General features: G+C 32.7%; 1 protein-coding gene across 21 annotated transcripts in view; it reads right to left on the bottom strand.

The window, feature by feature from the left end:
* The window catches only part of NBEA (neurobeachin), a 644,629-nt gene that overhangs the window by 466,898 nt on the left and 152,910 nt on the right, over positions 1–24,821 (bottom strand). For all 21 annotated transcript variants that reach the window (XR_014819172.1, XR_014819171.1, XM_021065197.2 and 18 more), the window contains 6 exons: positions 22,212–22,364; positions 20,331–20,499; positions 14,613–14,692; positions 13,856–13,918; positions 13,666–13,763; positions 7,705–7,797 (listed from right to left, as the gene is read on the bottom strand). Coding sequence is in view for 19 of the 21 variants with exons in the window: in XM_021065197.2 (XP_020920856.2) it covers positions 7,705–7,797; positions 13,666–13,763; positions 13,856–13,918; positions 14,613–14,692; positions 20,331–20,499; positions 22,212–22,364 (656 nt within the window). In the remaining 2 variants the exon portion in view is untranslated. The remainder of the gene's footprint in view (positions 1–7,704; positions 7,798–13,665; positions 13,764–13,855; positions 13,919–14,612; positions 14,693–20,330; positions 20,500–22,211; positions 22,365–24,821) is intronic.

Below are 24,821 nucleotides of genomic sequence, written 5' to 3'. Positions count from 1 at the left end.
AGTTAAGAATCATTAGTTATTCAAATAGTAGACACTGTTATATTTTTCAAACTCCTTCAGTCTATTAGGATAATTGTAAAATTTTTGAGATTTGAACCTATGTTCCCTCAGCCTTCTACTTTTGAGACTAAGAATGGGTAAGCTATGGGAATTCAAAAATACATGCATCTATCACTATTTATGGGGAAATGCATCAAAACATAGCAAAGAATTAAAGGACCATAGAATGGGTCTGTTGAAATATCAGATGATGATCACTAGTGAAGCAAAACAGGATTATGTTTACCTTGTTTATTAATGATCTTATATTACTCTTCCCACATTTTATTTGATGGAAGAAGTAGTAATGCATACATACAGAAAACCCCAAAATAAGTATTTAAGAATATGCGAAGCAAAATGATATAATTACCAAGGACAAGATGTGAATGTCTTATATGTTGCCATAAAATAACATATTTTCTTATAATTATTATAATCGTCCTACAATTGTAAAAGCACTTCATTCCAAATCTCTCAATTTTTGCTTAATGAGATATGAAAAAGTTTTATCCATTTCATCAATTCCTTCAAGAAATTCATTCTTGTAACCAGCAATCCTTTCAACAGTTGTTTTATTTTCTGCTTTCTTGATGCTAATCTTCATCTTTATTGATTTGGATTTCCTAGGGTACTTTTTTGTCCTTTAATCAATGCTGTAATATGAGTTCACATCCCTCTAATTTTAATCTTTATTCTTTAGTACTGGAAATACTTGAGTATATTTTTGCTATCATACATAGATAATTTTAGATAATTTCTTATTTTTATTTTATTATCTTCTCTTTACCAGTTTTTGAAACATTTCGAATTTTATTACATTATGGTCAAAAAATGGTGGCCAATAAAATCTGTGTCCACATTGTTTGATTTATGGCCAAGGACATGATTTTTTTTTTTTTTTTAGTAAATATCCTATAGTCATAAAGTATATTTTCAAAGGATATAAGATTGAACATACATGTATTGAGTCAAGTTTTATGAATATATACTCGATTTTTCTATATCTTTATATATTACCTATTTAATCGGCCCCATTCTGAAGGAGAAATATTGTCTACACTACTGCATCTTATTAAGTACTTACATTATCTCTAACGGTTTGCCTTACAAAGCTGAATGCAATATCTGATGCTTTCAGGCTTATGACCATAATATCATCTACTTAAAGTATGCCTTTAATCAACACATAATGTTTTCCTATATTTTGTTTTGAATTTTTAACTTCAACTCATTCTATTTTGTGCATTCAGATCACATCTGATTTCTATAATGCCAGCAAAGTTTTGCATTCTTTTTGTTTGTTAGCCCTTCACTCACCCATTTATATTTTTTAAACCTGATTTTGTAAAAAGAAAGGAAATATAAAATAAATATTCCTGTAGCTACCATGACCACAACTTAAGAAATAAAATATTAAAATAAGCACTTCTGGATACCCGTCCATGAGCCTATTCTTTTCACTGTTTCAGGATATTCAGTATCATGAATTTGATCTTACATTACCAAGTATGTCTTTACATTTTTATTGGATAAACATCTATTGCTCAACTAATTACAATTTTGTTTTTTCATATTAAAAAATTAAATAAATGGAAGGATAAATGGTATCCTTCTATTATTTGATTTATTGCTTCATATTAGGTTTATTACAGTCAACTTTTGGTAATTCATTTTCAAATCTCAATATATCAAAATGTAGAAACATACCTAAATTCACTTCTCTGTTATCATACTGATATTCTTTTACGCTTTTTCCAACTTCCCACCATTACCCATAATGCTACATTGAACATTTGTGCACTACATAAGAGTGTCTTTATGTCAAGGAGATAATTTCTTAGTCCTAGAGTATCTTCATCTTTTCGAAAATTGTCAAATTGTTCCCCAATGTGATTGTAGCAATTATACAACTCTACAAGGGATTTGAAAATCTTTTACATATATCCTTGCCACGCTTGATACTGTCAAAAATTTTAAAGCTTACCATCCTAGGGGGCATTAAACGTAAATTTTAAAATTTGTACTTTCTTGATTGCTACTAAAGTTGCCCATCGCTTATTCGCCAACTCAAGTTTGCTCTGCAGTGAACCAACTGTTTATATTCTTTATTCTCCTAATAGTTTTTTATTTATTCATATTAGTTTGCATGGTTTTTCATATATTTGGGATACAAGCCCACTGTACTCCAAACAATCTGCAATTATCTTTCACTCTGCGGCTTAGTCCCTTCACTTTTTTATGGTACCTTTTAAAATATGTTTTATTTTAAAGGTCACATTTATCAACTTTTTCCTGGATGATTTATGTTTATTTATTTATCATTTTATAAATACTTCCTTTATCTAAGGCAATTATACTATTATCCTACACATGCTAAGAGTTTTAAACTTTACTTTTAAAGTTTTCATTATCTTTATTGAGGTATAATATATATAACTTAAAAGTCAAATATTTTGTACAGGTACAACCCAGCACTTTCTTTAAAACCTTACAGAGTCATAGAATCATCACCACTACCCAATTAAAGAACATTTTCATTACCCTAAAAAGTTCCCTTGTGTCCATTTGTAGTCAATCTGCACTTCTATCACGGACCACTAACTTGCATTCTGGGTACTTCGAATAAATTGAATCATACAATATCTAGTCTTTTGCATCTGGCTTCTTTCATTTTGCATAATGTTTGCAGGACTCACTAACATTAGAGCATGCATCAATAATTCATTTCTTTTTAACTGTTCAATAGTTTTCCATTACATAAGTATATAATATTTCATTTATTTATCTATCAATTGATAGTACATAATCTCCAGGTTTTGGCTATTATGAATAATGGTACCAAGAACATTCATGCACAAGTATAAGTGTGAACATACAATTTCATTTTTGTGGGGTAGACACTTAAGCATATAAATGTCAGGTTGTATGGTAAGTGTTTGCTGGAAGATTTTACATTCCCATCAGCAATGCATGAGGATTCAATAAATTATTATGTGTTGTGATTTTGCTTTTACTGAAATAAAATTATTATTTTTTTGTGGTAACTTTTTGACCCAAGAGTTATTTAAAAGTGTGCTATTTACTTTCCAAATATCTAGCAATTTCCAAAAACTTTTTGTTGATTTCTAATTTAATATTGTTGTGGTCAAAGAACGTATTTTGTTTCATCTCAATTCTTTTAGACTTAGTGAAACTTGTTTTATGTATTATGGCCCGACATTAATACATTCCGGAGAATGTAGCAGATGCACTTGAAAATAACTCTGCTATCTTTAGGTGGAGTATTCTATAGAGTCAATACATTGTTCAACATGACATTGAACAGAAGTGGTGAAAACAGTCTTGAGTGTTACTTATTTAAAGGAAGAGTGCTTCTACATTTCACCACTAAACAGGACTGTGTTAAATCTGCATCAGGGAGTTCCCGTCGTGGCGCAGTGGTTAACGAATCCGACTAGGAACCGTGAGGTTGCGGGTTCGGTCCCTGCCCTTGCTCAGTGGGCTAACGATCCGGCGTTGCCGTGAGCTGTGGTGTAGGTTGCAGATGCGGCTCGGATCCCGCGTTGCTGTGGCTCTGGCATAGGCTGGCGGCTACAGCTCCGATTCGACCCCTAGCCTGGGAACCTCCATATGCCACGAGAGCGGCCCAAGAAAATAGCAAAAAGACAAAAAAAAAAAAAAAAAAAATCTGCATCAGGTTAAAAAAAAATCATTTTTTATTCATGGTTTCCAAAGAATTTTTTTGATGGTAGGTAGCAAATTTTATGAAAAAATTTTGTATTCCACTAGTATTAGTATGATTGTATATAACAAATATATATATAAAACAAATTCTATAATTTGTTAACAAGTAGATCATACTAAAATACGTCCTAATGTTAAAGTACTCTTATATTTACCATAAAACTGAGAATCTGGGGGGAAAAAGACAAAATGTGTTTCTTTTTTTGAATATATTTAGAGTTATAAGTTGCCTCCAATACTACTTAGGCCAATTCTTAAAAATAAAAGTATGTAAAAATTTCAATATCTTTGTTTCCAAGTATTTTATAATTTGAACAATATCTTGTACTTATTTAAAATATGTATATTTCCATTTTCTTAAGTTTGATTTCTATCACTGATTTCCTGTGGGTGAGAAGTCATCTATATGACAATAATTTATTTAAATTTATGGAGACAATTTTACAGCCTCATTTGAAAAGTGTTTTATCTGTGCTTGGGAAAATACATGTTAATCAAGCCACGAACATTTTTGTTCAAATATTTTTTTTATTTTTATTTTTTGTCTTTTTAGGGCATATACAGGTTCCCAGGCTAGGGATCGAATTGGAGCCATAGCCGCTGGCCTACACCACAGCCACAGCAACATCAGATCTGGGCCACGTCTGCGACCTATACCACAGCTCACAGCAACGCTGGATCCTTAACCCACTGAGTGAGGCCACAGATCGAACCCACAACCTCTTGGTTACTAGTTGGGTTCGTTATCCACTGAGCCACGGCGGGAACTCCGATGGTTCTTTTAAAAAGAAGAATATGTTAAAACTCTAAGCTATTTTATCTTTCAAATCTAGTCAGTTTTGCTTTCTATACCTCACCTATGCTGTTAAGTATATAAACAGCAAATTGTTGTATCTTCTTAGTGAGTTATACTTTTTTCATTATATGATGCCCCTCTCTAGCCTCATTAACTTTTTTTTCCTGAACGTTTACTTTGGCCTATTTAAATACTGCTCTACCAACTTCTATTAATCAGGTTTTAAAATGCACAATACTTTTACTTGGGTAAAAAATAACGATGACATAAAAAGACAGAGTTTTCATGCTCAACTCATGGCCATTCCTCCTTATTCATACTCCCTTCACCAATATAAGTAAGTATTTTTGTTTCTTATTTCCCTATCAGCGTCTCCCCACATATGTCTTCTAAATAAATTTTCTTCTTAGAGTAGTCTTAGGTGCACAGCAAAATTAAGCACAAAGTACAAAGATTTCCCATATATCCCTGGCTGACCCCAGTATGCCAGGCAGATATGGCCTCCCGCCACTATCGATGTACCCCAACAGAGAAGTGAATTTATTACAGCTGCCTATAAGCCTTAACCCACCCAGTTTTATTGAGATATAATTGACATATAATACAATATTAGTATAAGGTGTACGACAATGATTTGATCTGTATACATACTACAAAATGATTACCACAGAAGTTTAGTTAACACCACCTCTCAATAGTGGCAAAATTGTTATCTTTTTTCTTTTTGTTTTTGGCTGTGCCTGTGGCATGCAGAAGTTTCTACAGCAGTGACAACACTGGATCCTTAACCCAATGAACCACCAGGGATCTTCAAGTTTTCTTTCTTTTCTTATGATGACAACATTTAAGATCTCTTCTCTTAGCAACTTGCAAATATACAGTACAGTATTGTTAACTATAGTAATGATGCTGCATATTTCATCCACAGAATTCATTTATCTTACAACTGAAAGCTTGTGCCTTTTGACCACATTCACTCATTTCTCCCATTCTCTACTTTCTACCCTATGGAAAACTCGGATCTGTTATCTGTTTCTATGAGCTCAGTTTCTACATATTCCACATATAAATGAAATGATGCATTATTTGTCTTTCTCTGACTTATTTCACTTAGTATAGAGCCTTCAAGCTTCATCCAAGTAGTGGCATATGACAGGTTTCCCTCCTTTTTTATGGCTAAATAACATTCCATTTTACATATAGAAAAAGAGACCTGCAAACTCATGTTCATTGGAGCATTATTTATAAATATCCAAGACATGGAGAATTTTGTCTGTTTTGTTTCTATGTTTCAGAATTTTCTTTGATGCCTACTACACCATTTCAAATTTTCATGCATGTTCCAAGAGCACTTGAAGTTACATTAATCAAAAAACCATACTAATACTAAAATTATATTAATCAGATTTACCTTATTATTTGGATTACTCTCACCCTTGACTTTTCATGAACTGGGGTGAATCGCAGTTTGTTTTAATGTTTTAAAATATTAATGATTATCTATTTCTCTAGCAATTTGTTTCATGAAAGTTTCAACTTTTAATATTATAAAGCATCTTTCTTTCTACAGTATATTGCTTTTTTGGCTTGTATTGATATTGATTCCTACTCTTTTTTTTCATTTGTATCTATGTAGTATAGCTTTACTCATCCATTTATTTTTACCCTCTCTAAGTCATTTTGTTTTTCAGTGTGTTTCTTTCATTTAGAGCTGGGTTTTATTATTGTGCAAAACTGTGATTTTTTTCCTTATTATAGGTAATTTTTAAAAACTTTTACATTTATTATATGGCAGATATGTTTGATGTTAGATGTCACATTTTATACTTCCTGACTTTTACAGATTTTTTAAAAACTTCCATTACATGCATTGTTAGTCAATTCTTTGATTTTACTAAAGTGAAATGAGTGACCCCTATCTCTTCATGTTAAAAGTGCATATACTCTCACCCAATACTCTATCACCTAATACACTTACAGTTCCTCATATATGCATTACTCTTTCCTATAATCCTGGCTTGTTGAACTATTCCCTGTATCTGTAACATCTCTATTCTCTCTTAACTTGACTACTGGTTTGGCACCAAAATGAGAATAGTATCTACTCTTCTAGACTATTTAGCATACTGGAGGTATTTTATCTGAATATTGTGCAGTTTTAATCAATGCTATCAATAAACTCTTGGTAAATCAACATATCAAAAAGAATTAGCAATATTAAAGTTCTGAGAGGAACCCAACCTATCAGTACTAAGTAGCAGTACTACTGTATTGGTCTCATTTGTATAGAAGATGAATTTAAACAAGACTATTCACACACAGGACAACATAGTATAAAAAATGCATTATATCAGCAGATGATTTTAAAAATATCTAATTTGAGATTTGGGAGGGGAAGAGATATCATAAGACCTTTGAATCAGAATATGCCTCAATATTAGAAAAGAATACAGGAGTTCCCACTGTGGCTCAGTAGTAACAACCCTGACTAGCATCCATGAGGACTCAGGTTCAATCATTGCCACACTCAGTGGGTTAAGGATCCCATGTTGCTGTAAGCTGTGGTGTAGGTTGCCGATGTGGTTCCATCTGGCATTGCTGTGGCTGCAGCGTAGGCTGGCAGCTGCAGCTCTGATTTGACCCCTAGTCTAGGAACTTCCATATGCCGCATGTACAACCCTAAAAACAAAAAAATTAAAATAAAACAAAAAGAATACCAACAAATATTAAATACTGACTTAGCATGTGAGCAAAAGAGTGCTCTTAGGAAGACCTCGATATGCATGGTTTTCCCTGTGTCAAGAAAATTCCATTGAAACCAAATCCCTATGTGCTTTATTTTATTTGATGCAATATTTAATTATATCCTTAAAAGAACAGTATTTTCTTTCCAACAGACAAATAGGAATAAACTATATTACTTAAATGTGATTTCTCCTATAATCTACTATTTTAAAAAGTATTATTTTTAAAACATTTTTACAACCTTTACCACAAGAAGCTATTATTTTCCATTGCAAGATCACTCCAGTCAAATTCATATATTATATGAGATAAAAAACTAGTAAAAATACAATTTCAGTAGATACTTCTATATTTCATTATGAAAAACATCAACTTACTTGTGACCTAAATGCTTCAGAAAGTATCCCAGAACCTTCAGAGCTTGAACCCAAATACTTTCACTTTTAGAGGCCAATAATTTGTAGATTACCCTAAAATATATAGAAATGAATGATTTTTAAGCACTTAACAAATACTACAAATATAAGCACTCTATACTTTATGAATAAATTATAAATACATAAAATGTAAAATACCTCTTAGGATTTAAAATTTTTTGGAACAGTTAAAAACTATCATATTAATTTTTCTTTAAATTTGACCTTCAAATATATATGCAAAAGGACCATATTACTGGTTGTTCATAAATACTGCCTCCCACTACACTGAACAAAACTTTCAATTTTAAGGTCTATGCATAGTTAAGCCACAGTTCCTCCTCTATTTGAATTTCCTCTGGCATTTGTACTTGATGACCTTTTTCTTGGTTATAGCTAATTGGACCATGGGTACATACTTGCTCAATTACTTTTCTTTTCTGAGAAATTAGAATGAGTTCTGAGAAACAGTATCTAGTCTTTGTTAGGCTCTTGAATTAGAAAATGATTTAGGAGTTCCCGTCATGACTCAGTGGTTAACAAATCCGGCTAGGAACCATCAGGTTGTGGGTTCGATCCCTGGCCTCGTTTAGTGGGTTAAGGATCTGGCGTTGCCATGAGCTGTGGTATAGGCTGCAGATGCGCCTCAGATCTGGCATTGCTGTGGCTCTAGTGTAGCTGGCAGCAACATCTCTGATTAGACTCCTAGCCTGGGAACCTCCATATGCTGTGGGTGTGGCCCTCGAAAAGGCAAAAAAGACAAAAAAAAAAAAAGAAAAATGATTTAGAAGAGAAACTATAGGATGGCCAGTGGTCTCTACACAGAAGGAATAAAGCAACTATACAGGAAATAGCAGAGAAAGCAAACTTGTTTCCTCATAGCTTTCTGGTTCCTGGTTCCTACCCTAATGTGTTTCCATAATAAACACATTATTTTGTTTTAAATTAGTTTGAGAAGTTTTCTGTTATATGGAGCAAAAAAGTCTCTTATAACACATGATCTAAGCTAACATACAGTTACTTCAAATTCTATATGAGGGCAGGGTCAAATTCATTATAATATTCATAGTTACTTTAGAAATTTTATCTCATTTTTCTTCAAAAAAATAAAAGTAATTTGAAGAAACTAAAAGGGGGCAGGAAGAACTACATTCTTTTGCAAATGATTCTAAAATTTAAGAAGGCTCTTTGCAGGTGGCAGTAGTGTCCCTATAAAATTAGAATGTGCTTTACTCTATCAAATATCTTTTAAAAAATAAAATGTCATTTTATATTTTGAAGGTAATCTAGGCTGAACTAAAAAAGCTAGTAATAGAAGATGCAGTATTAATTTTCCTATCATTTCAGTGTTATTAACAAAGGAAAATAAATCACTAAAAGTTAATGATATCTACTTTATGTTTAACAGTACTTATATTACTACAAAATAAAATAACACATTGTTGATAATATTTCTCTTTTTGTATTACTCTCCTGAAGAAGAGACTATGAGAAGTTAACTCTAGAGTGATTATTTTCTTTGGAATATGAGGCTTGTGCATCCTTGACAAAAGGCTCAAGTTCCTACATGAATTTATATTCACACTGAAATCTATTTTCAGAACTTTCAAGGAAACATACCAGGAATGAAAAAAGACTAGTATGAGAATAGAACAGTTATACACATCAAAAAAGAAATATTCAGAAAATCATAAGAACATTTAACAACAAAAATAATCTTGAGAACCAAAGTAAAACCTTACAACCTAAAAATGTGACTACACTCAAACATATAATCACAAACAACCACAGTTTCTTATTCTTTAGTAAACATTTGAGGTAAAGGGCAAAAAGTATAAGGTACATCCTAGATTGACAGGAATTATGAAACAAGAAAACATCTGAAACAAGAAAACATCTAAGGGAATCAGACATATATGTTATACAGAATTTTCTTCACAACTAGACAAGCATCTCTCATAAAACAAGATACAGTGTAATAGGAAATTTACTGACAGATAAGTTAATGACTGTTCACTTATAATAAGATAATTAGGTGAATCCTAATTCATTTGTTCCAGCTTAATATATTCAGCCAGGAAATTATCTAAACTGTGTAAAATAAGAAATTATTTTTCACAGAACTAAAACAAACAATCCAAAAACTTATATGGAACCACAAAAGACCCAGAAGCCACAACTCTCCCAGACTTCAGCCAGTGTTACAAAGCCACGGTCATCAAGACAGTGTGGTAATGGTACCAAAACAGACATACAGACCAATGGAACAGAATAGAGAACCCAGAAATAAACCCAGACACCTATGGTCAATTAAGCTTTGACAAGGGAGGCAAGAACATAAAATGGGAAAAAGTCTTTTCAGCAAGTATTGCTGGGAAACCTGGACAGCTAAATGCACATCAATGAAACCAGAACACACCCTCACACCATGCACAAAAATAAACTCAAAATGGCTGAAAGACTTAAACGTTAAGACAATATACAATCAAACTCCTGGAAGAGAACATAGGCAAAACATTTTCTGACATCAGCCTTACAAGCAAAAACAAACTTTTGGGACCTAATCAAACTGACAAGCTTTTGCACAGCAAAGGAAACCAAAAAGAAAACAAAAAGACAACTTACAGAATGGGAGAAAATAGTTTCAAACGATGCAACTGACAAGGGCTTAATCTCTAAAATATACCAACAGCTTATACAACTCAACAGCAAAAAAGCCAAGAACCCAATGGAAAAATGGGCAAAAGACCTGAACAGACATTTCTCCAAAATATACAGACGGCCAATAAGCTTATGAAAAAATGCTCAACATCCCTGATTATTAGAGAAATGCAAATCAAAACTACCATGAGATACCACCTCACACCAGTCAGAATGGCCATCATTAATAAGTCCACGAATAACATATGCTGGAGGGGGTGTGGAGAAAAGGGGACATATCTACACTGTTGGTGGGAATGTAAGCTGGTACAACCGCTATGAAAAACAGTATGGAGGTACCTTAGAAAACTAAATATAGAACTACCATACGACCCAGCAATCCCACTCTTGGGCATATATCCGGACAAATGTTTTCTTAAAAAAGGCACATGCACCTGCCTGCTCATTGCCACACTATTCGCAATAGCCAAGACATGGAAAAAACCCAAATGTCCATCGATAGACTATTGGATTAGGAAGATGTGGTATATATACACAATGGAATACTACTCAGCCATAAAAAGAACAAAATAATGCCATTTGCAGCAACATGGATGGAACTAGAGACTCTCATACTGAGTGAAGTAAGTCAGAAAGAGAAAGACAAATACCATATGATATCACCTACATCTGAAATCTAATACATGGCACAAATGAATCTTTCCAAAGAGAAGAAAATCATGGACTTGGAGAACAGACTTGTAGTTGCCAAGGGGGCGGAGGAGGGAGTGGGATGGATTGGGAGCTCGGGGTTAACAGATGCAGACTATTGCCTTTGAAATGGATAAGCAATGAGATCCTGCTGTGTAGCACTGGAAACTATGGCTAGTCACTTATGATGCAGCATGATAATGTGAGAAAAAAGAATGTATACATGTATGCATAACTGGGTCACCATGCTGTACAGTAGAAAAAAAATAATGTATTGGGGAAATTAAAAAAAAAAACTATCTTGTCTTTTCTTTGAACATTTTCAGATATAAAAATATCACATTTTTTGATGTTCAGTTCAGTGTTGTATTATCACAAGGTCTTCCTTAAGTCCAATTAAAATATAACCAGAATTAAATTAAGTTCTTCCTTTGTGTTCATTTCTTAACATGTATGAATTAAAATTAATTGTGAAAATTTAAACGGCAAATTTTCCGTCTTCGAGATTAATTTGAACACATTAGTAAGAATGGGACATGTTCCGCTAGTGTCAACCATGAGCAACAAAACCTTTGTATTCACTGTGCCTAATCAATTCTTTCATATTATACATTTGAAAAACTACTTCCATGTGTCAACACAATGCACAATTCTATTTCTAATTTCACCTTATCAACCAATCTAAGGTTGGTATCATCCACAAAGGTGATGGGGATATTTTCTATTGATTTCTTAATTTATCACTTTAATATAATAAATAAGGTAGGTACTGGGATCAAAATTCAAGGATATTAAGTGTTCTATCTGAATATAATTTATGAAGGAGTGTAATTATCTGTATTATATATTAGCCTGAGCCATATGAAATTGCCTATATTTGGTAAAATTAGTTGTGTCAGCAATTTCACTTCAACCTCACAATAAGAAAATATAGTTGTTAATAATTAAATGCATAATCCTCTTATTCAAATAGATTAGCAACCTCATGAGTTGTAAAACTCAAAGTAATAGTGATGTCACAAGTTAAATATTCATATAGAAATAAAGTAATTGGTTTTCTGATTTGAAAAGGAAGTCCTTCAAGACTAGAAAGTAGTTATTTGCTGATAAATGGCCACATAAAAGAAGCACTAATAAAATCCCTTGACATTTACTGATATATTATTTCCAAACTCTTGTCACTACCTATGGAAGTTCACTGAGGTGCACGTGGCGAACCTAGATTTCTTATTCATTCAAATAATGCAGGCTCCAGAAAAGTATAAAGGGCGAATCCCTAAGAGGCTAGCTTACAGGTTTAAATTCATAAGAATACCAAGCAAGAAACTGTTTTACTGATCTACAAAATTACTAGAGAAACACCATACCTAAACTCAGTTTTCAAATCCTTTCAGTTTCAGCTTCCTGTTCAAAACCATTTCATCTCTATCATTTCCACCGCACCGTGACTACCCTAGCTCATCATTCCTAATATTGATGAATAAAAATCTCACAACTGATCTTGCTACATCAGTTTTGTCCTTTTACAACTCATTTTCTTTCTTTCTTTTTTTTCTTTTTTTTTTTTTTTTTTTTTTTTTTTGCTTTTGAGGGCCACAGCCACAGCATGTGGAGTCCCAGGCTAGGGGTTCAATCTGAGCTATAGCTGCCGGCTTAATGCCACAGCCGCAGCAACATTAATCCAAGCCGTGTCTGCGACCTACATCACAGCACATGGCAACGCCAGATCCTTAACCCACTGTGCGAGGCCAGGGATCAAACCTACAACCTCATGGTTCCTAGTCGGATTCATTTGTGCTGTGCCACGACGGGAACTCCTACAACTCATTTTCCACACCACTGATTATAAATCCAGCAAAACAGAAACCTGAGCCATCCAGTTCTATATTCAAAATTCTTTAGTTTTTTCATCAACAAAATCAAATCTAAACTTATCATTATATGGATCTTCCAAACCTAGCCACTATCTAGCTCTTCAGCCTAAAGTCATAGAATTTTCTTTCTCAAGCTCTCTTTTGCTTAAATATAAAACTCTCACTCATCTTCTTGCAAAAAAAGTCTGCTGTTCCCACTACTTAAAATGTCTGTACTACAACAACATCAATACAATTACCTTTTTTTCTTTTTGGCGTTTTAGGGCTGCATGTGCAGCATATGGAAGTTTCCAGGTTAGGGGTCAAATCAGAGCTATAGCTGCCAGAGTATGCCATAGCCACTTCCACACAGGATCTGAGCTGGCTGCAACCTACACCACAGCTCAGGGCAACCCAGACCCTTTAACCCACTGAGCGAGGCCAGGGATCGAAGTCGCATCCTCATGGATTCTAATCGAGTTCATTACCATTGAATCACAACAGGAACTCGTATAATTATTTTTCTTGAGACCAATTTTCTATATACTACACCAATCTCCTTTAGTATTAGAGGACTAATAATAACAGATTTCCATATCTAGCTCCTTCTTATGTATAAGATTTTGCTATATTTACTCTAAAGTTACTTGAGTAGGAGCTAATCCAGAAAGCACAACTGTATTCAAGTTTATTAATTATACTACTATTATAATCATACCTTATTCCGTTTCTTTGATCAAATGCTGGTATCATTGAGGCTGGGTGTTCTGACATTAAAGCCACTAGTAACTGTAACACATCATGAATATTTTCATCCTGCATGATAAGGATAATCAATATTTATTTAGTTATATTTTCTAATGCATTGAATAAAATTATTAAAATAGAAGACCCAGGCCATGTCCTACCTCATGCATTGTAAGTAGGTAATTTAATATACTCTGAAGTTCATCTTCTTTGACCCCTCGATCCTAATTTTTTAAAAAATAACTTAAATTTAAAATTAAAACTTTAAAAACAGCCATCTAAATGTCATTTTAATAGAAAATATGAACAACTTAAAAAGTGTTGTTTTAATTAAAATGTCTAGGTACTTCATAATTCATATGCTGTATTATTTCAACTTAAATAAGTAAACATTCAGAAAACTATGTCTAATCCTTCTAAAGGTACTACTATTTGATTGACTGTCACTATAAAAAATTATATTTTGATCATCTAAATATACTCATATTACTATTTTCTAGCTATGTATTCTTTTCTTAAAACAATGCAATTACTGTAAAACTTTACAATAGCAATTGCTGTGTACTTTACCTTTATTTTCTGTTTGTCTTAATCTTTTAAAAATCCTACTGTGACAAAATATATAACGTAAGCCTTTTAAAACAGGAACATAGATCATTTTCTGGAATAAAAGCTTCATGCTCAATTTTGCATGCATTTGTTCCTTGTCCATTTCTGCTAGATCCTTTAGTATGGAGGATCTCAGGTTTTTAACAAAAAATTAAGTTCAACAAAAGTTAATACCAAGATTTAAAGAATTTTGAAAATAATTCATGAATTAAAGGTAGTTACTACTAATTTTACAATAATGGTTTAAACTATGACAAAAATTATTTTGAGTAATATATTACAATTTTAAAACATGAAAAATTGTTTTACCTTTAATATAAGCTGCTTCAGGAAAAGTAGCATAAATGCCCGCAGAGATATAATTTCTTTCTGTGAAGGCCGGGGACCATCTAGAATAAAACAGAAAATAAAAGAAAAAAAAAAACTTCACCTAATTAGAGTTTAATGCAATTCTGCTGGGATATCATGAAATTCTTTATGTTATATTTATTATAATTATGTGTAATTATAATATTTATTACTATTAATTCTATACAATTCAATAATAGAGAATATCAGCGTTATTTTCATTTTCAGATGGTTGACAATTTTAAATTATTTACTCATGGAGTTCCCATCATGGCGCAGTGGTTAACAAATCCGACTAGGAACCATGAGGTTGAGTTTTTGTTTTGTTTTGTCTTTTTAGGGCCGCATCCGCAGCATATGGAGGTTCCCAGGCTAGGGGTCTAATTGGAGATGTTGCTGCCAGCCTACACCAGAGCCATAGCAACGCCAGATCTGAGCTGCATCTGTGACCTACACCACAGCTCACAGCAATGCTGGACCCTTAACCCAATGAGCAAGACCAGGGATCGAACCCACAACCTCATGGTTCCTAGTCGGATTCGTTTCTGCTGCGCCACGACGGGAACTCCTGAAAAGATTTTTTTTTTTAAGGCTGCACCTGCAACATATCTCTACACCTGGGAATAGAACAAAGTTCCCACCAAGGATAGATACATACAGGCTTATGGTAATGTTTTAGTTCTTAAGCTTGATGATACTCATATGAAGTTCATCATATTTATGGATATAATACTACTTTGTGTTTGTGATATACTCAGAATAAGTCTTTGAAACACCTATAATATGAAATATCTATGTATACACATATGTGTAAGCGTGTCTTCGTATGAACAGAGAAAAAAGGTGAAAAAATATGTAAGACTTGTAATACTGGCTCCTTGGGAAAGTATTAGCCTTTTAATCATAAATCTTTGGATATTTCACCTGCTCCCATGATCATGTACTACTATGATATTGTTAATGTAAGTAAATGTTTTTACAGTGAAGCATATATAATAATAATTTGAGACAAGTGTGAAATCAGAGTCAAATCAAAAAGATTCTACTTCTCAAAGTGAATGGCTACACGTGTAATTCTATGAAAAGCTAGTGTAGTGAAAAATAATCTTTAAGGTGTTCTTAAAAGATAGCATTTTAGCTCAAATTGGTATTGAAAAAATTGTCATATAGAAAACTGTGTGTTTCAGAACCTAACATTCCAAAATAAGTACAATTAACTTCAGATGAATTAGAAAGTTAAATTAAAAAGATTACATAGGACACATTAAAAAAAGACAAACTAAAATGGATATATAAACCATACAGAAAAAGAAATAATCTGTCAGATGTATGTAATGTACGACCTGGTGACTATAGCTAATAATTCTGTATTGAATATTTCAAAGTTGCTGAGAGACTAAATCTTAAAAGTCCTTATCAAAAGAGAAAAAATAAAAAAATTAAATGCTGAATGGTGACAGATGTAACTGGACTTACTGTAAGTGATCATTTCACAATATACACAAATATCAAATCATTATGCTACACACCTGAAACTAAAATAATGTTATATATCAAATATACCTCAATTAAAACTTTTAAAAAATTTTAATAAACTGTAGAAAGTCAATTAAAAAAAAAGAAAAAAATGTTCTTTCATGTTCCTATTACCTTTATTTTTAAATTATGTTTACTTGTTTTCTTCCTTCCCTTCTCCTTGAGGTGGCTGGAGCCAGTGGGGCCTTAAGGGCCTGGGAATCTGCAGAAGCAGCAGATACCAAGGAGATACCAGGGGATAGCAGAGCCAAGGAGGCAACTAAGACTGGCAGCACCTTCTGGGTCAGGGCAAGGAGACAACAGAGGCCAGTAGTATGGTTGACAGCAAAGAAACAGTGAGGAGGTGACAAGGACAATTCAGAGCCAGAGCTAAAGACAACCAGAGCCAAGTGGCAATGTCAAAGCCAAAAAGTTGATAGTGTGTGTGTCAGCATGTTCGTTTCATAAAGTAGAATAAGTAAATATACAAAAATATTAAAGCCAATGGGAGCCAGATTTCTCAATATTGAAAGAAAGTTGTGAATATAATAAATTTGAGGCTAAAATGACCTATATGGTTTTAGATTGGCACTGAAGTGTGAACTCATGGTTATTAATATAGATAGATCAGTTTAGATATGCGCACATATGTATTTGCATTTAAACTTATATTTCCTAGATCTGCCCAATGAGAATTCCTGGAAGTAATGATACCCAAAGAGCAAGAAGCACAATAAACACACCTAACACCCAATCCTGATTTCTAAAAGCCATATCTACAGAATAAGCTAGAGCTTCTTGGAGAAATGGCTGATTCCAGGACTGAGATAAGAAAAACATAACATGAATCAAAAATACCTGTTACTGAAGAGCAAGTAAGTACTAAAAAAGTATAGATATTTGTCATACAGTCCCAAGACTCAAGTGAGGGAACTTCTACTGGCCAAATATGGTACAATGTGAACATCAAAATAATGTCACAACTGGGAGGTAGACTTTGCACTAAATCCACCAAGCCACTTGTTTCAGTTTTATTGGAACAAACCACACCCATTCATTTACATACTGTCTCTGGCTGTTTTTGCAATGCAATGGCAGAGCTGACCACTTACAGTAGAGATTTATGTCTCCCCAAGCCCTTATTTACTGTCTTGCCCTTTGCGGAGAAAGTGTGCCAGCTGTTGATATAACACTGAATAAAACAAGAATTCATAGAATTCATACTAAAAAATAAACAAATACATTAGTAAATGGAGGTGAAAAACAAGTCGCTCCTTACAGTTGAATTCAAACCACGAAATATGCTGGAAAATGTCACCATTTGGCCGTCATCACAGTAAAGATCAGTCTGACAACCAGCATCAATTAACTAAAACCAGTGGGCAAAAGTTTATTAAAGAACAGGATATTTACATAGTCTCAATGTATTTCTCCACCAACTACTTATGATTACAGAGGAGAAAGTGGAATTTTACAGTAAAGAACCTTGGCAGGAGTTCCCGTTTTGGGTCAGTGGTTAACGAACCCGACTAGTATCCATGAGGATTCGGGTTTGATTCCTGGCCTCACTCAGTGGGTTAAGGATCCAGCACTGCTGTGAGCTGTGGTATAGGCCACAGACACAGCTTGGATCTGATGTTGCTTTGGCTGTGGAGTAGGCCAGTAGCTCTGATTCAACCCCTAGCCTGGGAATATCCATATGTCCCAGGTGTGGCCCTAAAAAGACAAAAAAAAAAAACAAAAACCAAAAAAATCCTGGCAGACCAAAACTTAACATCACTAGTTATGAGACAACTCAACATTGTGTGCTTCTTGACATGATAACAAAGAGACATAATTGGCATGATTTCTGTGTGATTCCTTCCAAAAATGAAAAACCTGAATTATCATGAGCAAATATCAAATGAATTCAGATTAAGGTACATTCTATAAATACTGCCTATGTTCTTCCAAAAATATCGAGGCCATGAAAAAAAAAGGAAACGCTAAAGGAAGCAATCTAATTGAGGAATCTTAAGGTGACAAGGCAACTAAATACCATACATGATTCTTTACTGGAATTCAGGGAAAGAACACTTTTTTTTCCTAGAAAGGATATTATTGGAATAACTGGTGAAATTTGAATGGGATCTTTGAATTAGATGATATTGTACTAATATTAATTACCTGATATTGTACTAATATTAATTACCTGATATTTATTTATTTACTTATTATAAGATAAATATAGATGTAGATGCATATATCTAAACTGATATATTAATAACCAAAAGTTCACACTTCAGTTCCAATCCAAAACCACATAGAAAATTCTTAGAGGAAAACATAAGCAGGACACTCTTTTTTCTCTACCTCCTGGAGTAATGAAAATAAAAACAAAAATAAACAAATGGGATCTAATTAAACTTAAAAGGTTCTGTATCCATAAACAAAATGAAAACAAAACACACAGAATGGAAGAAAATCTTTGCAAACAAAGTGAGTGACAAGGGATTCATCTCCAAAATATACAAATACTTCATTTAGCTTTATATTAATTATCTGATTTTAATGATTACCATTCATTATCCAAAATAGTGCCTTTACTTTTTAGGAAATAAACAGTATTTAAGTGTGATAGGGCGCAATATCTATGTTTTTTCTCAGTTGATTCAGAAAAATATGTATGCTTGTATATGTGTTTATATTTACATAAAAATATAATGGTAAACATACGGGAAAATATAACACACTGGGAAATATGGGGGTGCATTTAAGAATTCTTTATACAATTCTTGCGACTTTTCTGTAAATTAGACATTAATTTTCTGAGGCAGAAATGAATATGTACGAATGTATGATTTGTCTAGAGTAAACTATCAGTGTAATTTTAAAAACTAGGGCTATGAGTCAGAGAGACACAATTCAAATTTTAGTTCTGTTACTTTATACCAATTTTCAGTTTCCTGATACGCAAAAATGGGAGTGATATTGACAACTATATATAGATATAAGCATATGTATATGTGCAAATATATCTCTCTATATATAATTACATTATATGTAAATGATTAAACAAAAATATGTAGGTGCTTAGCATAGATTTCAAAGCATAGTCAGTTAATTTTAACCATTATCAAGTCTAAAAGAAATGGGAAAAGCCAGGATAGAGAGCTGAATGTGAATAATACCATTTTAAAAGTCAGATCAATAAACTGAAAGACATAAAAGTAAGCTAATAAATGTATACTGGAATAGTGAAATGCCTTTTTTTCCTAGCAAAATATTTTTATAAAATGGTAACTTTCAATGCTAGTATGAGTATGCTGAGAAAAGCACCTTAACATAGTGTTGTCCAATTGTAAACTAATATCTCTAAAAAATATCAAAATATATCCTATAAGACCCTTTCTCAGTAATTCTAAACAAATCAGAGATGAAGGTGAATGACTTTATTCAAAGTAGCAGATCACTGCATTATTTAAAGAATCAAAACTTTAGAAACATGTAAATGGTATACTCTTAGATTACTGTGTAGAGTTGAGAGAAAAAACTCAAGAAAAAAAATCAAAATTCTGTAAAAGAGTTTAAATATTTCACATATTTATGCAAAGAGAAATAGTGGAAGCATACACACCAAACTTCAAAGAGTTATTATTCCTGGTGTTTGGGTTATGAACAATTTTTTTCTCCTATGTTATTCTATAATGAGTATAGATAGATAGACAGGAAAACTAGCAATATTTTTAAATAACACAATGTATTAAAGAATTAAATTAGTTTCTACTTCACTTGGAACAAAGAGTGAAGTTTGGGGAAAAATATAAAGAAAGACAACAATCTAAAAATGTTTAGACAACTGTATTGGAATACACTGGCCATAATTAATATCATTCATTGCTTTTAATGCTATGAACATATATATCTTCCTAAATCACAACAACCATACAGACTAAAAGGTACAATGTTACTTATTTTTACTTACCCTTATTCCAAAAATAATTTAATACCAAAGCTATAAGCTTCTTCTTCACCACAAAAAATTCTCAATATACCAGTCTACTACATAAGACAGACAACAACAGCCTAGTGTTATTTTCATAACCATGTACACCTGTTCAGTATAACAGCACTTAGGATATCGAACAATCACAGTACAGTGCAAGGTAGAAATACAGCACTTACCTAAACCTTTGGGTGTAATGCCACTACTGTCAGCAGGATTAATGACCCAGTAGTAATATTTTAGTGTGTGCATTAACTGTAATACTGTTCCTACTCTGCGAATGGTGGTGTAAATGGTAGCAGTTCCAATAAATTCAGCAGACAAATACGTGTATAGGGAAAGCTGAACCTAACACAGAATGTTAGCAAAATATTAAAAAAAATTTTAAATGCCTTAAGTATTTATATTATAAATATACATTATTCTAATTTACATGTAAATTTTTAAAGTCCAAAAAGAACCATTTATTTTGAGGTTTAAAATAACTTTGTTTAATGTTATTTACATTATAAAAAATAATCTGTGATCAACACATTCTCATAAAATTAATTTTACTAAATGTAATCTAATAGTTATTAACAAGAAAATAATTTTAAATGACTTAATAATTGCACTGAAATTACCTGATAAGAAGGTCAAATTATTTAAAAAGCCAACTAGAGGAAGGCCCTTACTCAAATATATTACAGCAATTCAAAGAAACAGAACCTAATGAAATCATATTTGGAAAAAATACATATTGTTGACAAAGATCATAAAAGTTCACGCAATTTCAAATTTTCTTAAACCTATTACTACAGTCTCAGAATCTAACCATGTAAGTGTACAGATGACACATTTAAACACCTTATTTAAAGAGTGAACAGACTTCAGTTTTGAGTTTTAGCACAATAGTTAACATGACAAACCATAATAAAAATTAGAACTTAAACATTATTTAACCAAAGTTGTGTGGAACATTTGAAGATCATAAAAGCCAGCTCAAATTCATGAAAAATGTCTCTCATTACTGATTTCCACTAGAATATAAGAAGGCTAAATTTAGGTGTTCAAAATAAAAATTTTATGTCACTAGCTAAAAAATGTATGTATATACTGCTTTCAAAACATATTTTTACATACTATGATATAAATTTATATTCACAATAAAAGCAATTTTCCAGCCACAATGATTATAATTATCATGGTAGAATTAGTTACTTATTATTTTCTCTTTTTCTAGCATTAATTACTGGAGTCTCTTTATTGGAAAGGTATGAATCATATCTAATGACATCAGAATGCAGTCATTACATCACATCTAATTTTTGAAATCTTTTTAGTGTTGAGTTTCAAGACTTCCTTGCATATTCTTAATGTTATTTATTGCTATTTTCCCTGATTTTTTGTTTTAAAAACTTTTTAACTAAAAAAATTATATAAATGTCAAATAGATGTACCAGCTGTTATTATTTTTCCATATTTGCTTTACTTCTCCTCATATTATAGATACAAATATATAAATATATTTTGATGAAATGTTTGAAAGGAAGTTGCTGATATTCAGACACTTCACCATTAAATATTTCACAGTGTAAATCCTTTAAGGACATTCTCCTACATTCACCAAAATACAATTCCACTACTCAGCAAATCTAACATTCGTGCAATACTAATGTCTAATTTAGGGTTTATAATCAATGTTTCTCTACTGTCCCAATAATTTTTGAAATTGTGGAAAATACCTTCTAATCTATTATTTATTTATTATCTATGATCATTTAACAAAAAGAAGTATGGCTTCAACTTTTTTTTTTAGCAACCATCACCACTATCAAGTTCCAGAACTGTTTCATCAGCCTATAAGGAAATAATTTTTAACCATAGTTTCATTTATTTTAATATTTACATATTTACTATTTTGATTTCTGATACTGCCTAACATATCTGCTTCAGATTGACTGCAAAATAAACTGAAAAATCCAAATGTCTCCCACTGATAATTTAGCTCCACTAACAATAATTTATATTTATAATTTATAACAGTACACTAAAATAAAATGAATGAGATTAAAATGTACCTTTGCAGGTGTATGTATCCAGATGGCTGGGTTGAATAAAATGTGATCACAAAGCTGCTTCAGCAAAGGTGCTCCATGAGATAAACCATCAAGGTATTTTGCAAAGGATAAAAACTGCTCTAGGACAGCTCTAGTTATATGAACTCTTGATGACTAAAGAAAGCAGAAATTCAAGATGAAAATATATAGATTATCAAACTGTAAAATTGCTGTCTTAGAATAAGTACATATGATATTTCCATGTGTAATTCCTAATACTTTAAATATAAAATGTAATATTTTATATTTTCTTTGCTCTTCAAAATTTAATTATCTTTAGAAACCCAGAATTTTATGATAATCCTCTAAATGATAGTTTTATTTGAAGCCCTTTCCAGGACAAATGCAGATAAATAACTCAAGTTAAATAATGCCACTCTAAAATAGCTAAAAATAAATTATGAATAAAATGGTTTCATTAAATTTGTACAGAAATTGACTAATTGGAAAAGATCTTAGCGAAAATTAAAATGGAATACAATTACTATCATGACAGTATATACATACACATACACACACACACAAAAGACACTGGGAAAGAGAAGTGCTGAATTTCACTAGCTCCAAACCAAACCAAAGTGAAAATAAATCGACCTTGCCATTACAATGATTCCTTTCTTCTAAAAGATAAAAATGAGTTTCATGCTGACAAATGCAATGCATCTTGCTTTATATAAAATCTCTCTGACCTTTCAAATCCATAGCATTTGAAAAAGCAGATCTCACTTTCCTAGAAATACTGTTCTCCTTTGGTTTTCAGAACCTTCAGATTACTCTTCAGAATCTTTTGCTTAAAGGATAGAAACTGCTGAAGGTTATTTATTTGGCCTTCATATCATAAATACACTCTTCCTATATGATAGTTCATGCTCCACAACTTTATATATAACACTATCTCTGCCACGCGTACTCCCTTCAAGAATTTTTAACCGCCATCACTAACAGAAAACCTATCATCAATGGTATTTACATAAACAACAGACTTTCCAAAAAGACAACAGACCTTCCAATGGTATGTATGTATGTATGTATGTATGTATGTATGTATGTATGTATGTATTTATCTGCCTTTTGTCTTTTTAGGGCCGCACCTGCGGCATAAGGAGGTTCCCAGGCTGGGGGTCTAATTGGAACTGTTGCTGCTGGCCTACGCCACAGCCACAGCAACCTCAGATCCAAGCCGCATCGGCAAACTATACCACAGCTAATGGCCACGCCGGGTCCCGAACCCACTGAGCAAGGCCAGGGATCAAACCCGCAACCTCATGGTTCCTAGTTGGATTTGTGTCCACTGCGCCAAGATGGGAACTCAAATGGTATTTAGATAAAAACCAAAACTTCAAGTTGCACTGTCCAATACAGCAGCCACTAGCCAAAGGTGGCTACTGGGCATGTGGCTGGTACTAGGTGATATGTTCTATAAATACGTACACACTGGATTTGGAAGGGATTTGAAAAAAATAATGCAAAATATCTACTATTCTTTTTGTTGTTGTTGAGTATATGTGGATGTGATAATATTTTGGATATACCAGTTTAAATAAAATACATTACTAATATTAATTTCACCTATTACTTCTTACCAGAATAAATTAAACAGCATTTGAGGTGTCCATTGCATCTTATTGTACAATGTTACCCCAGCATATAATTTCAGATGAAAATATTATAGAATAACTGCTTTCATAAAAGTTAACAATCTGGGAGTTCACATCGTGGCTCAGGGGGTTGAGAATCCAAATAGTATCTGTGAGGATGCGGGGTTGTCCCTGGCCTTGCTCAGAGGCTTAAAGGCTCCGATGTTGCCCTAAGCTACAGTATAGACCACAGACACAGCTTGGATCTGGTGTTGCTATGGATGTGGATAGGCCAGCAGCTGCAGCTCCTATTCGATCCCTACCATGGGAACTTCCACATGCCACAGGTGTGGCCCTAAAAAACAAACACGCAAAAAGTTAACAATTTAAACTCAAATATCAAAAAGTTCGTCTTCCCACATAAATCTTTCTCTTTCATCATCTAGAGTTCCTTTGTAGCATCACCGTCTTCCCTAGGGTAAACAATCACCTACCACTCACCCCTACAGCACAAATCACACCACATCTTTATCTCCATGATCTACTGATTGAAGTCCAAATTTATCAGTATAGGATAATTAAGGTCGAAAAGGAATTATGTTGTCTTACCAAGGTGACTTCTCATATGGTTTGCTTATATTTATCATGCTCATTTAAAGGGCAATTCAATAAATTTGACCTAAACATACCATGCATTTTCATACTTCTACATAAAGGGGGTCACAAATTCAAACAACTATGATAGGCAAGCAGTTAAAAACGATGTATGAATTAGGAAAGGAACTAATAAAGAGTAGCGAGGATATCTAAAGGAAATAAAATTCAAATTAAAAAATTTTTCCTGGGATAGACCATGATGGCTAATAATAATACAAAAACAAGAATGTAGATATGTATGCTGCGTCATTTTGCTGTACAACAGAAACTGGCACAACAATGTAAATCAACCATTGGAATAATAAAAAAAGTTTTAAACTTTTCACCGAATTAAACT

This window comes from Sus scrofa, chromosome 11, assembly GCF_054392235.1.
Source record: "Sus scrofa isolate SSC_HxYL_T2T_F1_AM1 chromosome 11, Sscrofa_HxYL_maternal_Yorkshire_Landrace_v2.0, whole genome shotgun sequence".
In the NCBI taxonomy this organism is placed as follows: Eukaryota; Metazoa; Chordata; class Mammalia; order Artiodactyla; family Suidae; genus Sus; species Sus scrofa.
This window is presented reverse-complemented; position numbering and strand designations above follow the sequence as displayed.